This window comes from Phaethon aethereus, assembly GCF_964289735.1.
Source record: "Phaethon aethereus genome assembly, chromosome: 8".
Classification (NCBI taxonomy): domain Eukaryota; kingdom Metazoa; phylum Chordata; class Aves; order Phaethontiformes; family Phaethontidae; genus Phaethon; species Phaethon aethereus.
Window position 1 is genome coordinate 19,117,918 of NC_138584.1, and position 23,033 is coordinate 19,140,950.

The 23,033-nt window shown below is 37.1% G+C and overlaps 1 protein-coding gene across 1 annotated transcript in view; it reads left to right on the forward strand.

Moving 5' to 3' along the window:
- COL24A1 (collagen type XXIV alpha 1 chain) overlaps positions 1-22,575 on the forward strand; it is a gene marked incomplete at its 5' end in the record, with an annotated part of 145,751 nt that extends 123,176 nt beyond the window's left edge. The window contains 15 exons of the mRNA XM_082003176.1: positions 575-628; positions 2,269-2,376; positions 4,822-4,929; positions 6,705-6,812; positions 6,897-6,950; positions 7,246-7,308; positions 8,486-8,539; positions 10,144-10,179; positions 15,665-15,700; positions 15,797-15,823; positions 16,915-16,980; positions 17,738-17,906; positions 19,282-19,391; positions 20,506-20,721; positions 22,238-22,575. Of these exons, the coding sequence (XP_081859302.1) occupies positions 575-628; positions 2,269-2,376; positions 4,822-4,929; positions 6,705-6,812; positions 6,897-6,950; positions 7,246-7,308; positions 8,486-8,539; positions 10,144-10,179; positions 15,665-15,700; positions 15,797-15,823; positions 16,915-16,980; positions 17,738-17,906; positions 19,282-19,391; positions 20,506-20,721; positions 22,238-22,384 (1,356 nt within the window). The 3' untranslated portion in view covers positions 22,385-22,575. The remainder of the gene's footprint in view (positions 1-574; positions 629-2,268; positions 2,377-4,821; positions 4,930-6,704; positions 6,813-6,896; positions 6,951-7,245; positions 7,309-8,485; positions 8,540-10,143; positions 10,180-15,664; positions 15,701-15,796; positions 15,824-16,914; positions 16,981-17,737; positions 17,907-19,281; positions 19,392-20,505; positions 20,722-22,237) is intronic.
- Positions 22,576-23,033: the final 458 nt, after the last annotated feature.

Below are 23,033 nucleotides of genomic sequence, written 5' to 3' on the forward strand. Positions count from 1 at the left end.
AAACCACTTAAGAGAATGTTATCTGCTATCAGTATCTCTCAGTTTTCTAAGACTACAGATTCTTAGATCAGTCAAGACCAAAAAAACTTCTGGTTTTAAGTAAATTTTATCTTTTGTGTACATCTTAGATAAAAAGAATGTTCCCATGTGTGACACTATTGTTTTCTAGTATTCTCTTCCACATACACTCAGTGCAGCTACATTGCCTACTAATTTTCATGACTTCCCTTTTTAAAAGGTAGGAAGTGCTGTAAAAGCATACTTCCTTACAGAGGTGTGGCTGATAGAGGGGAAATTGCCAGATTCATAGTGAAAACTTTTTCATGTCTACTGTTGTTGAAAAAAGTTCTGAAAACTACACTGTACCAATTTGGGAAAGGGAAAAATATATACAATTCTACCAAAAATGTATTCAATTCTACTCAAAAAACTTTCTGCTGTCTCTTGAAATGGAAAAAATCTGGTCTAAAGCCAGGCAAGGTGAACACGCGTACTAAAGGGGAATGATTCCCAGCTCTTCTTAGGGAATTGAGCTTAAGACATTGGTCAGTTAACAAGTATTTGTAACTTTTAGGGACCCACAGGGAAGAAAGGAGCAACGGGTCAGGCGGGCAAACCTGGAATTCCTGTAAGTAACAGAATTCTACAGTCTATCTTCAGGTTATAAAACAAAGAAAGTAATAACTAATAAAACCAAAATTGAGTCATGCCAGTGGTACCAGAAAGTCTTACACTCACTCTAAAGAATCACCTTCTTATCCAGAAAGCGTAAAGGAACCCCTGTGAAAATAAGAACGATTTTTGAAAGTATGTTAAATTATACTGAATTATAATCAGTTACTCAGCACATGGAAGTGCCTTGCCACTTGTAAAGTTACTTAATTAGATCATTTTTGCATGTGACTTGTAGTCCATGTGCAAGTTATCACATTGCATTGCACAGAGCTGTACTAGTATTCAGTCCTGGCTCCCATCAGTCCTTTGAACAGCTGCAGCCTACAGAAGCCTGGATCCATATGTCCATGATGGATACAGCTGGCAGATCCCTTGAGGTTTACTTCTTTCTTTCGCTTGCCCTGAGATTAAATTTTTAATGCTCTTCCTTGAGTTACTGTAGAGATGCTAACTTGCATCCCTTTCCCTTCGAGGGAGAAGAAAGAGCAGGAAGCAATAGGTGTTCTTTACACATAACCAAGAACAAAATGCATCAAGGCTCTTTTGGTCCCCTAATAAATAATACCACACAAGCACATATTGTAAATAACTTTCACTACCTTATATCAAAACACTGTCAGTAGCCAGAGAAATGCAGCTGCTTCACAGCGCTTGTACCTGCTACTTCAGAAGAATAGCCTTCTGAAGGCAAGCAAACTGTGCGTCTTTTGTAAATACTTGGCTCTTCTCTCTGGAGGACTGCAGAGAGCATATTGTTCAGCAGGCAAAGGAAAAGAGGGAAAGGCAAGGCATACAGTGAGAAGACAGTAAAACTGGAACTTGAGGAACTCTCAAAGCACATCCCAAGTGCAAGATAGTTCAGCAAGCAGAAGTTAGAAATAAGATTAAGATGGCATGTTTCTTATGTTCCGTATGGCTGTTGTTAACTATACTTTTTCAAATAAGATGTGTTGTAGTTAGCATATTTTAAATTTCTAAGATATGCATTCACACCAAGATAATTGCAGAACTCAAAGCCCCTTAAGATAGTGTATGTCAGTCTAAAGGGAAATGACTGTAAAGGAAAAAAAAAATCATTGTTCCTTTGGCAGATGTGACAGGAGGCTTTTCTGTGCAAGTATAGCAACAGTTAGCACAAACTTGTCTAATTAGATTTTTGTGTGTATATTTGATATGTACAAATTTGAACAGCATAATTTTGCAAATGCATGATAGAGAGTATCTAGTAAAATGAAGGCTGAAAAGACATATGGTTGCATTTTTTACAGGGAAAAATAAATACTTTATTAGGTTTCCTTGCATCAGTTTAAGAATCAACACACTCGGCCATCTTCCAGGCCTGGCACGCAGAGGGGTCGGCCCCATGGTTTCAGCTGAGGTTGCTCAGAGCCCACAACACAGCAAGTCTAAGGTTAAGCCAATAGTGTTTTAAACCAAACATCCTAACCCAGAGCCCCCTCGGCGAGTATTCATCCGTGTCACTGGGTCTGTTATTATGTAGGGTTTGGGAAATACTGTGACTGAAATCTAGTTCTGTGGTGGTGAAGGGGGAGAGAGCTGACAGTGCTATATTTGGTTTGAATTTGTTTCAAGGGAAAACCAGGGCCAGCAGGGCAGAAAGGAGCAGTCGGGTACCCTGGACCAGAAGGCATTCCTGGCAACCCTGGCAAGCCTGGGCTGTCAGGGAAGCCTGGCCCTAAGGTAAGTTCCTTTCCACATTGCCCCTCTTTATGTCATTTTGCATTACAAATTTTCTAAGGTTAGGGTATTTAAACAGAAGGAACCATTCTCAGTTCCTCGAACATCTTGAAAATTACACCAATTCATTGTTGTTTTTCTCTTTTGCTCCTGGTACTCTGTAAGGTTAGCATAAGGGAAGCGTGCTGTGAGAATTCTTTCATTAGCATACATTAGTAGTAACTACAGCTAAGTGAAAATGCTTTTGGAATGAGAGAGGCTTCACAGTTGTGTTCCTGAAAATGAGCCATAGACCCCAGCAGAGGCTCTTTCCTCTCAGGCCCCGAGATAATCCCACATTTTCATTATTGGCTTTGAATCTCTAACCTATGTCTCTCTACCTGTCTCTCCGAAGCTTTGCCCAAAACCAGTGAAAAAGAATATTGCATATCTGAGGTAGCTGGGAACATTCTTGGAAACAGCTTTTTTGTCTGTCTGTGCTTTGCTGTGGGCCAAGGGTGGTGACCTGTTACTTCTGGGAATAGTGACACAGCTTTTCACTTATTCACTCCAGAGAGGAGGGAGCAAATTCCTTTAGTAGTTGTCATTGAAAGTCTGTTCGCTTTGATTTCAGGTATGGTATTTCTCAGTATTCTAGTTAGATGGACCAGTAATTGTTATAAGAGGATGCCAAGTTAGATTTGGTGTTAGGAATTAATCAAGGTGCCAAATGAGGCACCTCTATTACAAGTATAAATTTGCCTATCTGGTTGAACAAAGAGAAATTAAACAAGTTACCTGTAGGAGGAGGATGTACCCTATTCGTGCCTTCTCCATTTTCAGATAATGTCCTTCTCTTTCAAGTACTTAAAATTCTTCAGAGTTGGTTTTAGAAGTATCACCCTAAAGAATTCTTACATTTTTGCCTTTCAACTGAAAACATCATCTTTCATATTAAAAAAGATTCCATTACTCCATATTAACAATATAGAGTAGCATTACAATTTATAATAAAGAGAAGCTTTTAACTGATTTTTGCCACAATAAATAAAAAGAACAGAACTGCTCCTATATAAGTTTATCAGTCCATCAGGCTATAAGCCACAGTACCGTATTCAAAAGGTCTGAAAATCATATTTAATATAAAAATCCTGTTTCCTGTAACCCTTTTATTTCTATGAATGCTAAACAGAATATCATATGAAGTATATATATTTCTATTAAATGCTATCACAGAAACATTCATTTGGATGGTAGCAAATTTCCATTTTGTATTTTTTAACATGTCAAAATTGGCTTGACTCCATGTACTCAGTAACATGTTTTTTCATTAAAAATAGTTGCTTTTGTTGATTGTCTGATGTCCTCATACATTTTCATAACAAATGTTCTGATCATTCTTGATGTGGTAAAGTTATTGTATATGAATCCCTATGGAGTGCAAACATTCATACTAATATCAGTATGTCTGGTATTTATAAATAAGCATGTTGAATTTTGTATATTTCTCTGGGAAGGTAGTCTCATTTTGTTTCTTGATATGGAATTCCTATTTGAAAAAATGAATACTGTGAATCTCAACTATATTTTCAGCCCATCTGTAATGAATGAATCCAGCATCTTGTTTTCATCAGAAGGAGCTCCTTATTGTAAGCTCAGAATCCTCAGACATCACACAACGCTCATACAAGAACCATCTCAAGGAGTCATCTTCTATAATTAACAGAGATCAGTGCTCTCTTCCTGCATATTTCAAAATAGAGTTAGAAAATATTAAATAGGGATCAGCGCTAAACGCTATTAACCTGAACATGGAAATTTTCAGGTTTGGGAAAAATTTTAGGTCTCTCATAAATTATTCTGTACAATTCCCTGTGGGAGGTAAAAGCAGTCACTGTATGGCCATGAGTGCTTCCATATATACTTGAATGCACAATTAGTGTGGACAAAAGATTGCCTACTAAACAACCAGGCAAGTACTCCTATTTAGGAGGGTGCTAATAGAGAACATACCTTGCATAAACACAAAGAGGCAATTCATTCTCTTGAATGTTCTCAGAAATCTTTCAAGGTCTCGGTAGGTGATCCCACACAAATGACATCATGATATATTTAAGGTAGGACAGAACAAGGATTAAGATGAACACTGAACTGAACAACTGCAATGGGCTATGGCATGGTTAGCATTTGCTTTGCTGACAGTCAGTGACTTGTTAAACTGTAATAACTAGACTCCTCAGAAATCTCAATCCACTGCACAGTTAAAGCACATGTAGCTTTGTTGCTAAGTATGATGGGGCTTTGCTTTTGGAGTATTAGCAGAAATTCAGATGATACTGCTGATCATTGTCTGTCCATATATACAGAAAGCATAAGTGGCTTTGATTTTTATGCTACATGCCTGTTCTAACATACAATGAAAAAACATGTTTGGCTGTTCTGCTTGTAATCAGTTGTTTTCAATTTAAGGGTAATAAAGGAAACTCAGGCTTACCAGGTCTGGCAGGTTATCCTGGAGCTCGAGGTCCCAAGGGATTGCCAGGCATGCCAGGGCCCATGGGAGCACCCGGACTAAAGGTACATATGTGGAATCTTGTTGTTTAAGTACAGTGTTACTGATATTGTGTAGTCTTAATACTGCATCTAGTGATTGTAGAACCACCATGCTACTGTTACTCATATGAGTAATTGACATCAAAACTTACTTGAAGGATAAGACTGTGAGTTGTGTTGACCTCGTTTCTATAAACTGTAATTTGGAAACAGAGTTCCCATCCATCTAGATGCTATTCTCAAATCCAGAAGTCATTCAGAATGCTTTGTATTTATTCATCCAAAGCTTTAAGGCCAAATGATTCCTGACTTTTCTTTTTAAACTTCTGTAACTACTAGAACAGTCTGGATGATTTGAACATCTGAACATCTAAGCAATCTATTAGCAGAACAATACTGTAATTTCAAGCCTGAGTCCCAAGGTTGGAGCCTAACAAACATGTGTGGGATGTTCATTTATCATAGGACTTAAACCGTTCATGTTCAAAAAGAAAGAAATCTGTGAGTGCTTCATTTTCCAGGCAGTTCCAGGTACCTGACATCAGCATATCCTCAGCTGCTACTGATAATATTAGTTAGACTCATTTCATTCAGCAAAGAATGGAAACATTACAGATAATTTTCTCCGTTTAGAATATGATTTTTCATGTAAAATCATGATTTGCAATGCTCTTGAGATTTTATTGGTAAGCAGTTTTTAAAGCCTTAAGTTACTTGAAAACTGGGGGAGGGAAACGGTGTCTTTGTTATCTTTTCATGGAAATATTTTAGTATAAACTGTATTCACTATTTGCAGTGTTTATTGCTAGTGCTCCCAGTCTGGATTTTACTCCTTTGTCTAGACAATGAGCTGTAGGAGGTAGTTCCTGCTCAGAAATGCTTGCAATCTGAAAAAGACAGGGAATATGTGAGATGAGGGAAAGCAGTTACCACATTGTGCAAAATAAACGTTAAGAGGGGACATACTGAGTCAGGCCAAAAGTCTGTCTGTCTTTGAGCAGAAAGGTTAACACTTAGAAAAGAACATAAGCACAAAGCAAGCATAAAAGGGGTATATCTTAGACTAGATATGAGGAAAAATTTCTTTACTGAGAGAGTGGTCAAGCATTGGAACAGGCTGCCCAGGGACGTGGTGGAGTCACCATCACTGGAAGTGTTCAGAAAACATGTAGATGTGGCGCTTCGGGACATGGTTTAGTGGGCTTGGTGGTGTTAGATTGGTTTGGGTTGGGTTGATCGTTGAGTTGGTGGTTGGACTTTTGATGATCTTAAAGGTCTTTTCCAACCTTATTGATTCTGTGATATTCCCAGCCTTAATCACAGCTCAGTAACCTCCTGAGCTAGACAGACATGGGTTCTATGTATTTGATAGTCCTCAGAGGATTTCTTTTGCATGAACTTGACTAGTTTCCATTTGAATCGATGTAAACGTTTAGTATAACAGGAAGGAGTTCCACAACTATACTATGACTTGCTCAGAGGATTAGTTTTTAAATTTACTTCTAACCTTCCTCTTCTGTATTTCATTTTTTGCATTTTAGTTCTTGCATTGGGAGATACCATACTGGAAATGACCCAATATGTGTGTTTTTTGTACGTTTACAAGTCAAAGAAGGGTCAAGTCACATTTGCATTTTAGTGAAAGTATAATTATTGAAAGCATTCCTGATGGAAATAAAATTAATAGAGTGGGTTTATCCTAGAGAGAAAGCATGTTCCACACTTCTGCCAGGAAACCAATCTTTACATTTATAACTGTCATAATTGTAATAAAGGATATATTATGTTCCTATTGATAGGGTGAGAAAGGGCTTCTGGGTCCTCCAGGAAAGCGAGGCAAAAGAGGCCTTCCAGGATCACAAGGTGACCAAGGACGAGCAGGAGACGCTGGACTGAAAGGACAGACTGTATGTAATCACAACTGTTGATGCAAAACAAGTAGCCTAAGAGTTAACAATGTGAAATAATAAGGTTGCCTGCTCTTGTTACAGGGAGAAGATGGAGATCAAGGTTTGATGGGGTTTCAAGGATTTCCAGGTCCAAAAGTATGTGCTCATTCTTTTCTGTTAGATCTTAAGCCATTTACAGAGTGAGAACATTAGGAAAGCACAGAATTAATCAGCTTTAACAATAATTTGTTCAAAATCTATCTGAACCGTTGGAACATTGTAGGCAGAAATATGTACTCTATGTCCAAAGACGAATGTTCTAGGTCAGTGCGCTTGGTATTTTCACTGTTACTGTTCTTAGAAATTATCTTATTTCCACTGATTACAAGAGATTGAAACAAGTGGATAGCTAATGTTCATGTTTGACTAAACTGTTCCTTTGCATTTTCAGGGCCCTGCAGGGGACATTGGCTTAGTTGGAATTCTGGGCCCGAAAGGTCCAACAGGCCAAGTTGTAAGTGTTCCATTCCGTGAAAGAGATTGTCAGAATGGCTTGCAAGTGGCACATGTTTTTAATTTAGGGAATCATCTTTTTTCTTATTAAGAAGGCAAGAACCCTCTATCCAAACCTTTCTCTCTGAGACTATGGCTCCACTAGAAGCTCTTTGCAGCACAGATAGGCTCTCAATCTTGAAGGAAAAAATGAAACTCTGCTGACAAACTGTGGCTCTCCTAGTGTAATTTTATCTACACAAGCATCCTTATTGCTGCCATATCTTTGTTGGGGTTGAACATTCTCTTTCTTCTTACTGACAACAATGCTGGTTGTATAATTCTGTCCTACAGCAAAACAAAAAAGGGTTAAACTTTGCCTTCAGTAAGACAGAGTGGTGCGCAGGCATTATTGATTAATAGGTAGTCTTTTTTAATACGTATTTTCTTTTTATCTATTAGGTTACTAACTTGCATTAGTTCATTCTTCATGACACCTTCTTCATGACATTCTACTTTGCTACTCACCAAAAATGTGGAAGCATCTTTAGTATGTTGTAATATTGGGGAGTGTGCATCCAGCTTACAGCCTCAAGTGAAAAAGGGGTAAAGGTTGCAGCATGGAAGGCCTTATTACACAATGTTCTTCTCTTACTGCTGCCATTACCATCACAGAACTGAATTAATTCAGTTAACCAGATGCAGAGCAGCAGTTTTAGGGGCCTGTTCTAATAGCAGCTTTCTTCTTCTAAACATTCCTATACAAGATAAACACTGGAAATTAGCAGTTTGCTCTAAGTGAAATGGGACAGGAAAGTAACATTTTAGCAGTACTTACTGGCAGCCTTACAAGAGTACTTGTGGGCAGTAATACAGATCAAGATATAGTTGATTGTAGCTCAATAAATATGTGGTCTTTGGTGATCAAAGTACTTAAGTTTCCACTGGTTTTAGTGCATCAACTTTCACATAGAAGAATGTGTATAGGCTTTCCAAGCATAACTATTACTAATTATTACAATAATTACCTTGCTGATTTTGCAGCAATATGCACTCAGTATTCAGAAAGGGAATATCACCATGATTTTTTGGATATTTTCCAGGACTGTTTGCTGAGCAACTTTAAACCAGGACACGTCATGAGGAGTTTCTTCATTTTAAAAACATAGTGGACTAATACATTCTTTGCTTATTTACAGGGATATATTGGCCCTGTTGGTCAAGAAGGCATAACAGGCCCAACTGGCAGGCCTGTAAGTTTCCCTTCTCTTTTGCATAATTTGGTTATTTCACCTACCCTATTTTTTAATAATCTGTTTTGCAACTAGCAACCTTCTCATTTTTCCATTTACAAATAGCAGCTAGCAGCTAGGTAGTCTTCATATTATACCATGCTGGTGAACTAACATACCCAACTCCAGCATCTGTGATACAAACAAGGGAAAAAATGAAAAAAAACAATGACAAAAGAGTCATTGCAATGGCCTTCTGTCTAAGTACAGTATACAGAGAGCATGTCCACATGCCAGGGGTGGCAGGCGAGTCAAGGTATGAAACAGCACATAGTAACTACCACCTGGATATTCTTTCTCCTGAGACATATCTAGCAAGTATCCACACTTGGTTTCAATGGAGTTTATTTTTGATGTGTTGATTGGGCTAAACTGTCCAGAGTTCCCCTCTAGACATGCTGGGAGTGCCCGCAAGGCTTTGTTGGGGTGTTCCAGGTGCTGGTGAGGTCCCTGTTACAACTCAAACATCTTCTTGGCCTTTCTGACAACCTCCAATGTTCCCCAGGTTCCCTGTAGTGGGAGAGCTCTGCTCTCATCCCTGTTTCCATCCCTTGTTGCACTCCCTGTGCCAGAGATAGAGGAGTGTTCTGCAAGGGCACCCTCTGGCTCCTATCTGCAGACTACCCAGCCATGTAAGGTAGTTCTAGAAGCTCTTTTTGTACAACCCAAGTTCCTCTGTCTGATCAACAAGACTTGGAGTGAATGAGAATGTCTAAAAATTGAAATAATAATCATTAAAATAATAGTAATATACAATAAAAGTAATAAATACAATTTTTTACAAGGGAAAAAGGAGAAAGGAAATGTTCCTTCTATAATTAGACTGTTCTTTCCACCTGTTTGGAAAAAGACAGCACTTGAAGTCTTGCTGCACTCTTTTCAATCCCACTCAGGAGGATAATTCTACAGTTGCCTATATTTTATGAAGGTTTTTAATAGACTTCATATTGAATGTAATAGTTTGCCATTATCATTAAGAAAGCATTACAGCTGAAGATTACTTCTATGTGTTATGAAATGCTGCCATCAAGATGCAAAATTCTTCTAGAGAAGAATTGTAAGATTGTTACTGTCTTTGGAAAGACAGTTTAAGCTAGCTACAAATGCCACGGAGAGAGAAGAACAGTCTAATCTGACTGTGAGAGGAGAACTAATGGGGTAATAAAAGCAGATGTTTAACTGATGGATTTCTTCAGTGACGGAGAGTACCAGGTTTTGTTCTGAACTCTTAAGATGGTGAAGTGCTGATCTGTTGCTGTGGATCAAATTGTAGAGAGTACAGCTGATTGACAGTGAGAATGCTGGCAGTTAAAATTACTGAGAAAAAACGTATTTACAATCTGAAGGAAACCATCAGTTTTCTACATATAGGAATTACAAGATGTTTTCAAGTAATTAATTTTTCTAACAGTACAGAAAAATTAAAGCGCCAGAGTTGTAAATACTTCCACAGATGAGGCTGGACTTTTCGTGTGAGCAGTATAACTCTCGTGGTTATTAATTGGCTTATTTCAGGCCTAGGCAGCTAGAAAGCATACTGGATTAACAGCTTCTCTTTCTTACAGGGACCGAGAGGTGAAAAGGGCACAAGGGGTGAAATGGTAAGATGAAATAACTTTCATGCTTTCATTTTTTTTGGCTGTGTAAAACGTATTTCTCTGTTAGTCTGAATGTACTCTTGCATGCTCTGAATGCCAGACAGTCGTGTTGTGCTCCTGGAGAGTGCTGGCCAAGAAATCTGGTAGCATGAGTCAAAAGTCTGACCTTTTCCTGGTCAAGTTGACTTATGTAGATATGCACAGTGAGTGTGTGCCGTTGGGCAGTATGGCCCCTGATCATACAGCAGTCACATACTTCAAACCTGTCCCAGTTCAGATCTAAAAGAAAAATCCTTTGTTGTATTTGTTGTCAATGCTCCAGTACCTCACAGCACAGCATGCATAAACATACATATCTGTATCATCTTGTCTAGAGAGGGAGAAGTTCAGGAGAAGCCTAGAGCTGAGGATGGGTGTCCACCAGCTGTAGTAGCAGTAGGCAGCATTGATAGGTTATGAAGTTGCTCTCTCTCACTTTTCAGTAAGAATATTACGTTAGTTTTTGTACATTAATAAATTATGGATTTTATTTTTTAAAAAGTGCTAGAGCTAGTAAAGCCTCCAATTAGTACGTCTATGTGAAAAGCCAGTGTCAATTTATCATATTACTTTATATGACAGGTTTATAATTAGTTCCTTTTCCAGTAACTGGCCAGTGTGATCTTGTTCCTGTTGCTCTTACCCTGCCTTTCATCCCATCTCACTTAAAATTATTTAGTTTCTTATGTCTTCTTGTATTTTGATTTTAGCAACCACCTGTGTGCAATTCCAACCTAACTGCCTTATAAGAGTTTTTAAAAATAAATCAGAAATATTAAAAATTGCTTAAAGAATTAAGGCTTGGAAGTAAGCTTGCTTACATGTGTTGGGGAACTTTCCTCTTTGATTCTAATCTTCTTGAGGCCATTCCTATCTCAGAGTAAGAGGAAAACTAGGTTCTTACTTTGTGCTGCTATTAACCATCTTAACTGTCTTTTTCTCCTGTTTGTTCATAAGAATTGCTATGACAGTATAGAGATAAAAATGCTGACACTTAAAAAATAACAACCATCCAAAACGGTGAACAAGAAACAGCTGTTTCCATTATTAGTGCTGGTGTTTAAGAAGCTGTTTCCTAAACAAGTTATTGAATTCATCAAGATTAATTAATCTCCTAAGACTGTCTTCAGAAGAAGAATGTTTAATTTTAAATCATACCCAATGGCATTAGTTTATATTATGTAGCCAAGAAAAGGATTTATTTCCAACTATTTTCAGATACAAAGGAGAAAAAAATTATTTTCATCCAACTGCATATTCCCAGCTTGAATTTATACCTTTAAAATTGATATTGGCATTCTTCCTGGAATCACAAAAGTTTTAACTTTTTTGTATCAGCCCAAGTTTTAGTTACAGTTTTTAGTCTGTCAGGAATACAGTGTTCGTTCCTGGAAAGAAATATCATTTTATCCCCTGAAAAACAGGGAACATAAAAAGTCAGTGGTGAACCAAAGTTCAGGTCCTGCAAGCTATTTCTGGAGAAAAATTGATAGAGTCAGAAACAAGTTTGTTGAAAAATTTTAATCTAAATTATTTTTCAGTTCAAAATACTCATATCACTGTGATTGAAACATTTAGAAAAACATGGAATACATTTTGGAATATTGTTTCAGAATTCTGACATTTCGGAAAGTGTGTTTTCTTTTTCTTCCCCCCCCTGGGTTGATCATTCCTAGACCAACCTCCTGTTTAAAAAAGGGAGAGCTCTGAGATGAGACCGTGTTGTTCAGGGCTTTATTCAGCCAGGTCTTGAAAACTTCCAGGGATGGAGACTGGGTGATCACTTTGGGCAATGTGTTCCAGTGCATGACTATCCTCAAGGTGAAAAAAAAATATGCTATGGCATCATCTGTAGTTTACTATTACTATCTTTTATCTTAGATTTACAATCATTAATGGCAGCTATTACACTGTAATGTGTATCAGACTATTATATTGCAGGATGTTATTAGGCTTCACCCATTCTGAGAATATGGTGACATAACATCAAAATGAAAAAAGTGGTCAGAGAAAGCTTAACAGTCATTTTTGTTAAAAATACTTCCTGCTTCTTGGAAAATTTCAAAAGTCATGGAAAATATAGAAGTCCTTGGGATAGCTCATCTTTTCAAAGTTAAGGATATGTATCACTGCATGGAAAATCAAGGCCTTACGGTACTGGAAAAAGATCGGAGTTTTGGCCTTTGAACTTCTGTACTAGCAATCAAATTGGGTGATTAAAGAATTAAAGAGCACACTAAAACTAATTGTTTTATTCTCTGCTTTTGTTATTATGAACTGGAATTACACTTTTTTCAGTTAAATTCTAATGTGATCAAAGGGTAAATTAAGTAGATTTGTAAAGGTAATCCTGTACATTCCAGTAAAACATTTAGCAATTAACTTAATCCACAAAAAGTGTAATTTAACCTTATTTTGCTGCTCGACAACAGAAGGAAAGAAAGAACATTTATAACACTTCTACAGGATTTTCAACACACTCTGTGCAGTCTTGTTATATTTTAAAGGCTTGTAAAGTGAATTGATATAGCCCTGTGAAGTTTTAATGAATTTAAGAAATGTAATATCCCCAAAAGTAGTTTACTATAGTTAACAAATAGCATTTAAATATTTACCTTTTTTTCATACGGGTTTTATTGGCAAGGAGACAGTGAATCAAGACAAATCCCATTCCTCTTTTGCAAAATACCTTAAATTCATTGGAACAGTGCAGTTTTTGATTTTTTAAATATTTGGTTCTATCTCAGAAACCACTATAGATTTGAACTGTTCTCGTCCCAAGACTTTTTGAGTCTTAAAATTGTGACACATGCCAGAAACATAGAATATTAACTGAAGCATTCACTCATCTAAAAAGTCCACTGGAATGTCTAAATCTCAGCACCCAGAACAAGGACATCTATTCATCAGAGAGCAGTGGTTACTTAGGGACAAACTGTTGAAGACTTTGTGCCTTGCCTTGACTTGGTATTTGCATAATCAAGTCCTGACCCAAGATAAACAAGCATGTCCTTACACTGTCAAATTCATTTCTTAAGTTTCATTTTCACACTTTCTCTTTCATTTTATATTAAACGTACTTCACCAAGCATGATCATACAGTTCAGTAATATATTCACATGGAATTGAAGGTACCCTACAGCAGTCTAACAGCAACTCAGTTGCTGATCTGATTAATTAAATGTGGTCAGCCCTCTCAGCTGGCATACAACAGTGTAACTGTGAAACCCAGTGGATTTGCAACAGCTGACTGCTGCAAAATAGTGAATGTCATCTCTGCAAACTCATCTCTCATTGGTTTTGTAATAATGAATAGCAACAATAATATTCAATGCCTATTTAATAGTAATAGGATTTCAAAGCAAATTTCAAGCTGGGCAATAATCAAACTCAGAAGAGGAAAGGGAAACTGGGTACTTGCCACAGAACCCCCAGGGTTTTCTATACTACTGTATATGCTAAAATGACTTACTCTTTGATTTCCATTTTCAAACATCAATGATGAAATTCTTTACAAAATATCAGTAAATATTTACCTAAAGATGGCTTAGAGTATAAGTACAAGTGGATGAAACACAAATAAATAGGTCAGGATGTACCAGTTGAAAAGTTGACAATGTTTGCAGTCCCTTGAGCTTATGCCATTAAAGTCGTCTTAGTTAAACATCAGAAGACCATCTCGCTAAACACCCAGAAATCGCTTCAGTTTTGATTCTCTCCTATTCTCCAGAGAACATGTGTAAAACATGAGTCTCGGTCTCAAAAATTATTTGCAGTCCCTCAACATATCCTTGTTGGTATAGATCGGGTGCTAGGAGTTACATGACAGCCCCCACTTTTCACACCCCTCCGAATCCAGCACTTGAGCCCCTCTGGCGTGGCCAGGGCAGGGGATGGGCAGGCACACTTGTGCAGCTCTGGAGGTCATTGTAACCCCTGACACATGCATTCCCCAGTAGCTACCGTGTGCTCTGCCTTACGAATATGTCTAACAGTAGTGAGAAATGCAGCTGCTTTTCTCCTAAAAACTGATAAATTTGGAGCCTCGGTGACTTAAGTACTAAATCCTGTCTGCTTTGAGATCCTTTTTTTAAATATACATGAATGAATGTAAAATTGAATCTGGCCTTTCTTGAACCATTTCCAGCTGCCCTTGCTGGTGGCAGCCTGAAGCACAGCCCAAGTTCAGTATTTGTAGCATGCAGTGACACTCACATAGATTTTGCTGTGAAATCTCACAGCAGGAATACTACTTATTACTGTATTAAGTGATTTACAACTTAAGACCTCTTTGACTAGATCAGTTTCACAATATTTGTCAGCATGACCATGTCAGATAAGATTAATTCTCTCTTGGCAGAGGCTTAATACTAGCGTGACCATACTGGTGCGAGAGGGCTTTTGCTGGAACAGCTTACTGTGCTCAAATAATTGGTACAAGCAGCACTGGCTAAAGAGTGTTTTGCTTAAATTAACTCAGTTATGTTAAAAGGTTTTACTAATACATGGTGCAAGTCTGGCCTATGCCTTTCATTCCTTCTCTTTTGCTCATATTAAGGCACTGCCACCTATTCTTTTCCTTGTCATTGTTCTTGCTATGTTCTAGCAGCTCCTAGAGGCTTTGAGTATATAGAGATCGAAGAGGAGAATCTAACAGAAACACTGTATATTAATATACAGTATCACTGTATATTAATAAATCTTCATAATCATTCCATCTTAATGTGAATAGTGGCTCAAAGAAAGGATAATTCAGATGGAGTTACTGGTTTGGGGAGGGTCCATGTCCAACCCTAAGGCAAGCCTAAAACTTAGATTTAAGGCTACATGCACTGTAGGCACTACAAGATAGGGAAAAGCATCTGTTCCTTCTCCTCTCCTCCCCACTGTATCGTCCTACACACTAAAATGATGCCACTTATGATGAGGAAATAAGGGCATAACTTCTTGAACATAAAGGAAGTCTGCGATGCCACTGTTCTGGCTGAAAATTGACACTGCTAATAAATGTAGCTAACAAATGTCTAATAGATACTCACAGAGTAAAGCAGATCAGTTAGGTTTTTGCAGCTACCTATAACATTATTTACAATGCTTTCACGATCATTCATCCCTTGCAGTACTTGCATTGGCAACATGCATATAATGCTGGCACAATGTATGGCACGTTATATATTAATACTTTGTATGACTTGTAATGTTCCTTTAATATCAAAAGTAATTGGATAAACAAGTAACTTGACAATACAGCAATTCTAAGATGAATATTCACACATTAACAGAGTATGGTACTTTAACAATAGTAATTAATAATCTACAGCTTTACCAAAACTGGTATCACATCTTCTTCACTGTAAGCATTGTGACATACTGTGTTTTAAAAAATACATAAACGTAAAGGCAGAGACGTTCATCTGTAACTGTTGCATTTTATCTCCATTTCTTCAAGGGACCTCAGGGACCTCAGGGACAGCCAGGACCACCTGTAAGTGCATTAAAAAAAAATGCCTGTATTTTTCCATTGTCATTGCATTATATAAACCTGTGAAGCACCTAATACCTGGTTTCTCCCATTTTCCAGGGACCACCTGGACCACCAGGACTAAGAGTAAGTTCTGTAATGACCCTAACCTACAATACAGTCCTTTTTTGAAAGTGAAAACAGCAGGATCCTCTTCAAATGCATTGATTGTTCCATCACCGCACATGAAAAGCAAATACATTTTTCTACAACTTCCATCACTACCGTAATACATTTTTTGAACCTTCCGTCTTACACTATCAGTTCTATTCTGCCATGCTGTTGAGCCTTCAACAGGCAATACTCACGGACATGCTCATACCTTTGACATGGATTAACTCCATCAGACTCTAAATTAGAGTTTTCCTCCTGTTCTACATCTGAACACTCTGAAACATAGCAACAGAAGATTTTGTGCTATTTCTGGCCCAGGCGTTCTCCCTATATATATACACAGATTTAGTTTGTTAAGGGATTGTGCAGACTGAGGCATACTCAGTGTGGGGGCAGACTCAATATCTGAAGTGTCCTAAAGCTGTAACGATATCTGTAATCTGAGAACAAATTGCAAGAACTAGATGTTTGTGTGGGTGACTTAAGTCCTTAAAAATAAATAAACCTGTTGTCTGGGTCTGGTATAGAGGTCACACAGAGTGCAGAGAGTGAAGATAGGCAAGAAACAGGCTTCCTCCTTCAGAGGCCAGTTTGTCAGTCTTGGTATTTGTTCATCATGAAGACTACTTTGATCTGTCAGCTGCTGATGGCTGATTGAGATATTCTTTGTGTGCTTCTCTGTAAAGGAATAACAACTTTTCACACTTACCTAGATTGGTTTTGTTAAGTATCTAAATTAAATGGCTGCAAGGAATAAGTTGGGGTGTTAGTCTGCAACAAATATCATAGTATCTTTTTCCCAGGTTCCAGGAGTATGATAATTAAATTGGGTATGGGGGTGCTAATAAAAATCAAATATGCTTTTTCTGTATGTATGCTTGCATTCTTTGGAAATGGAAGGGAGGATCCTATTTTAAAATTAAGTGTTTACAATGAATTATTTTCTAAAATGACAAAATTAATGGAACTATCATGTATGTTGCTACAGTGCTCAAAGAATTTACCAACTACATTTTAAAATATTCCTGTTCATCACCTTATATTCTGAAATATCTCTTTTTCAGAAACAAGTGGACATCAATGCTGCTGTTCAAGCTTTGATTGAATCAAATGCTGCACTGCAGATGGAGGTAGTATATTTCAATGTATTTACATTGTGATACAGGGTATGTAATTATAATTCTATTTTTGAGGACAGAACAGGGCTTCTTTATAAAGACTTAATTTAAAATGAATCATGGATAGCAAGTCATTACTGTAGAATATAATTAAACATGCTAATATTTATAGGATGCAATTGAAATTAAGAACAGCAGCATTTCTACCTTTTTGTCATGATTGACACTAATGGAAACTTACTGACTATCACACATAGCGGACTGTATCTGTTCAGCCACAGATAATGATGGTGGCATTTAGGCCTTGATCCAAAGAATACTGACATATGTGCAAGTGTGTGGTCCCATTGATTGCAAGAAAATTCCTTAAATGGGTGAAGTCAAATACATTTGCATATATTTTCTAGGTTAAGTCTAAGAGTAGATTTCACTGTTCAAAATCTGAAACTGCTAAGTATTCTTTAAAAATGCACTAATTTTTTCCTTTTTCTTTTTTTTCCCTGCATCCACATTTTTATGTCAATATGCCATAATGATGTATTTGCATGATCTTAACCTGCCTGTAACTTCACTGCTCTGATAATTTTAATAAAATGTACTAATTTATTTGTTGGAATATGTTATTCTTACCCTGTTTTATATGGCTGATTGCATGCATTATAAATACTTTGCTGCTGTCTGGCTATTCAATGGCCATTTGACTTCTACTGCATATACTGTTGTTGTGATACTTCTTTGCGGTAACACATTTGCTAATGGCCCCTGGCAGAAATACCAGAATACTGAAGTAACTTTACTAGATCACAGTACAGAGATATTCAAAACGCTGCACTACCTTAGCAATTTACTGCACAGCATCAAGAACCCCCTTGGCACACGGGATAACCCAGCACGCATCTGCAGGGATTTGCTTAACTGTGAACGTAAAGTGGCAGATGGTAAGTGTCCACTTTCATTAAAGCTTGAACACAGATAGGCTTTGAAATGTGTTGCTTCCAAATGTTACTTTCTACATCAAAATTCTAATGTGTAAATCTTGTATTTGTATTCTGTTGCGGTATGGCCTGTCACAGCTATCTTTATTTAAGATACAATTTCTGAATTTAAAAGATGAAAGTACGTCGCTCTTTAGTATTATATAGATATTAGAGACAGATTATATAATTAAGTAAACAAAAGTGTCCAGAAAATTTGAAACTGAATCCAATTTTGGAAGTTTGTGATTAAAACTTTCACAAGTATTTATAGCTAATCTGCAGTGAATTTTGTGTGGATCAGATTCTAGATTCCTAGTGAGAAAATTGTATGCAATACACTACCACTGTCAGATATACCAACAGTTGTTGTATCCCAGGAGATCCTGAATCAATATTTCAAATCAAAATAAATTATTTAAGCCTGTAATGTCAACACTGTGACATAATTCAGTTTCTGAGTGTCTAATAACATAATAAATACCTGTAAATATCCCTATTATCAAGTATTGCATGAACAAGCCAAGGAGAGAACGGGAAATAAAGTTAGAGATTACAGGGAAATCACTGTTCTATTGCATATATAAGGAGAGATCTATTTTTTAAGACTCCAGTAAAGATGAGCCTAACCCATATTAGAACTGTGCTCTCCTAAATAAATCATAGCCCTTTAGGGCCATGGAGGTCACTGACACAGACCTCCACTTCAGAGGATTACACATATGGATATAAATTGTAGAGCACAGGCTTACCCATATTGAAGCATAAATTAAGGTAAACTCAATCCTGATATCATTTGCATGTGTCTTATTTCTATGATACTCCTTATCACCATCATTAGGATATGTCATGTACCAGTGTCTGATGGGAGAAAGATAGCAGGGAAAGAAGAGATCTTCAAGATGCTGTGAGAGCAAGAGAATTTAGATTGATATTTTACATTCCTGAATATATATATGTTTATACATTCCTGTATAAAGCCAAGCCCAAAGAAAAAGAGTTAAGCTTTAATACAGAAAGAGCAGACTGGAAATACTGTTTGTTCTCACTATTTAGCTGTAGAAAGAGAAAACATTTTTGAAACTATGGACAGTATTCAATAATAATTGTGTATGTAATCAGAATTGAATGGTGAATGGTTATCATAATTTTGCTCAGTATTTGTTATTAATAGAATTATAATACTGAAAAGACTTTCATGTTCCTTTTCTTTCATTTCCTAGTGAAACTATGGTGATAATATATCTAATACTTGCCAAAAAGTATGAATATTTTAGCAAATTTTTTAGTAACAATTATATTTTGGCTTTATTTTTCATCTGGGATTGTATACAAATAGGAAAATACTGGATTGACCCAAATATTGGATGTCCTTCTGATGCCATTGAAGTTTTCTGCAACTTCACTGCAGGTGGTCAGACATGTTTAACACCGCTATCTGTGACAAAGGTATCTATTGCTTCCTGAGAGACTGTATCTGCGCTGAAACTCTGAACAAATGAATGCTTATTTACTTAACTCGTGAAAAGATGTTAGATTTCAGGGGTCTTCTAATGTGCATCGTTGTGGAAGCACATGGTATATATTCTGTTACAGAAGTTACAGATTTTTCTGGAGACAGTATATGTTAGTGTAACTCTCACTTTGTTCATTCACTCACCTTCCATGCTGATAGAACTATTTTGTTTTGCCTTATACTTTTCTATACAAGGCATAAAAATAAGCCTGAAATGCATCTAAGCTACGTTAGTAACTCATCACTCAGGGCAGCTAAGTGTAGAGATGCTGAGGTCATTGCAGTGGGAAGGAAGAAAATTATGACTGCTTTTCAACACTTAGCTACTTTTAAATGCCATTCAGCAGAGACTGGTTTCCTTTATGTCATTAGTCCATGCTCCTCTTTACATGTAGTCCTTAAACCCTTGGGAATAGAAATTTTCTATTTGTGGAGTTTTGCATATACACTCTAGTCATTGAAAAGCATCAGAAATACCATAAAGTTCCCATATGCATTACTGCATTTGGAGGATCCCTGAATATAATCTAGTATTGGAGAAATTCTTATTGAGTAATGAGTAACTATATTTTTTGTCTAAAATCAAAGTACACTTACAAATGTTTGGATTTTTAATGGGATGTAGGTATTGCCAGAATCTGTGGTGTAACAATACTAAACAGCAGAATGATGTAGCTGCAATTAAAACGCTGCTGCTGATAATATCTTTCTTTGAATCACAAAATCATTTGTTTCAGTTTCTTTATTTAAAAAGTGTTTTCTGCCCAGCTGTATTTCAACAATCATGTAAGCATTAACAAATGTTTATATTTAGGCTTTGAAAATTTCCTATGAAATCTTCTGTTTATAGTAATCACTATAGTAGAGCCTCACAGCTCTTCTGAAAAATACAAATCATGTTCTTTGGCGTTGATCCCAATGTATAAACATGCATACATGCTCCCATGCGAGAATACCACATGTGTATGTGGGTGTCACTTTGCGTTGCTGTGGTCATTCAGCATAGTCCAGCTGTAAGTCTAACGATGCATTTCTCTTGGAACTTAGCTGGAGTTCGGCGTTGGAAAAGTGCAGATGAACTTCCTTCATTTACTGAGCTCAGAAGCAACCCATAGCATCACAGTTCATTGTCTGAACACACCAATGTGGGGACTAAATAAAGCAGGTGGCCAGAAAACATCTGTTAGCTTCAAAGGATGGAATGGTCAAATATTTAAAGCAAATACGCTACTTGAACCGAAGGTGCTTGTGGATGAATGCATGGTAAATAATTTTTAGCACTAGCATTATTAAAACCATAATGGAGTTACTGTTTAGACATTATTAACTTTCTGCAGATAAATAACTTAGATTCACATCCCTTGAAACTTAGTTCTTACATTGTTCTGCGTATGTCTCTGTATGCCAACTTTTTGATATTGAATTCAACATCTACCCAAACGTAAAAGCGATTGCAGTAATATAAGGTATCTATACTTGCTCTTTGTATTGAGTGTCATGTATTTCAAGACAAACAGGCTGGAAATTACTTTTTTTAGACAACTAAAGATCTTTAAATTAATTGACTATGAGTCAATTGTTTGGTTATTTAATAAAATAATGATGGTTGGAAATGGACTCCATGGCTAACTAAAATATTAAATCATATTTGTATTTAAGAAAAACTGTAAAAGCTTATTAATTTTCTAATGCTTATTAGATCGCTCCACTTGCCAAGATGTGAGCCATTTGGCAAATGTCTTGGTGGAACACTATGAAACAGCAGCCAAGCATCTTACACTTTCAGTATTTTATAGCTCTATTTTCATTTGCAATAACAGAAGACTTGAAACTGGTTCCGTATCGATACAGGAGTGTCAAGTGAGACTTTAATCTCAAGACAAAAAGTGGTTTTATTGAAGCACTTTGAAGCTGTTATGCTTCCAACCTTTATTAGCACACGCTAACGAGCTGCTCTAGCCTGTGTCATGCAGCTAAGGTATGGCCATTGAAGCGCCTCCTCCCCACCTCCCAGTCTGTTTGGGACTGTTTTTATCCCTGAGAAAAATTAAGGCATACAGTGACGGCTATTAAGAAGTGGCATTTTTCTGTGATATTCTATGAGCTCTGTCACTCTTTCTGTGGGAAACTATGTATTGTACAGATCTGTTGCAGAACCTCACACATTTCCCTCTGCAGGGATTCTACTTTTTGGTGGTATCCACTGTACTTGATGATCTCTAAGAATGGAGTGATTGCAAACATCAAGACATTCCCAGCCTCAGGCAATGTTATAATGTTATTTTATAATTTTTATGATGTATCAATCTTTTACTGAGATTTTTAAAGGATTAGAATAATCAATACAAAGTTAATGGCAACAAATGCAGATCTCATTCCCCATGATTATTCTTCAAGGGCCTAAAAAGTCATTCAAGTGCCTGTAGCGTTCATAACCTGAGACCTACTGTTTGGATTTGGAGGTGAATTTAGCAAGAGATCTAAGAGTCTATATGAGCTCAGGCTGCTTGCAAAGTGACAGGCACTCTGCTCTGAGCAGTGTTGCGCTGCTTGCATCTGCTCCAGCTGGATTCCAGGCTGGGCTTTTTTGCAGTTAGAGTTTTGCCAGGAGTGCCCGTGGTATTGCATGGTATTTGTTAAATTACACAGTTTCCTTAGGAACTGCTGGGAGAAGAAATGTTTCTATACACTTGTGCTTTCACAGTCTAAGCACAAGTTGCATTTGTGTTTTGAAGCTCATCTTTGATATGAATCTACTACTTTCCTTTGTGTGTTGCAGATTGAAGATGGCAGCTGGCATAAGACAGAGTTCTTTTTTCACACTCAGGACACTAATCAGCTTCCAGTTGTTCAAGTTAACGCACTTCCTCATCTCAAACAAGGACAGCAGCACTTCATAGAAGGTGGTTCAGTGTGCTTCCTTTAAGGTTTCTGTCCTGGTTTTTTGCGCATCAACATGGAATTGCTGCATAGATTGAATGCAAAAGTAATGATCCATTATAGGCAAAATTACTAGGAAACTGAAGAATTGTTTTGAACAGTATTGGTTAAAGAACCTCAGGAAGAAAAAGACTTCCACCTAAGGAGAAATGGCATTGAAAAAGAAAAGAAAGAAAAGACTACATCAATTTTCACGAAGTATTAAAAAAAAAAAAAAAATGGTGCTTTCTTGCATGATTTCCTGGAACTGAGTATCTGAACATGGAATTTTTCAGGACCTCTGGTGTTCTTAGCAATCTCTTTAGCAGCACTGCAAAAAAAAACACCCCAAGGAAAGCTGGATATATACAATACTAAGGAGCAATACTGGCTAATGCTCCTAAATGTGCAATAGCTTCTATATGAGAAGTGAATTATGCCACAGTACAATACGTCTTCTTTTCTTAAACATTGTTTTATTATAGTCCTTTGTGGACACATACATCTTAACAGATGGCACACTACCTCTTTTGTGTTTCCTGTCCATGTTGCCTTTGTGCTCTTCATAACACAAGGTGCTTGTGGCCTTAGCAGAGATTATTTGAGTCCCTTTTTATCTTTCAGACTGTATGTGCTGGTTACATCAGGATATGTTT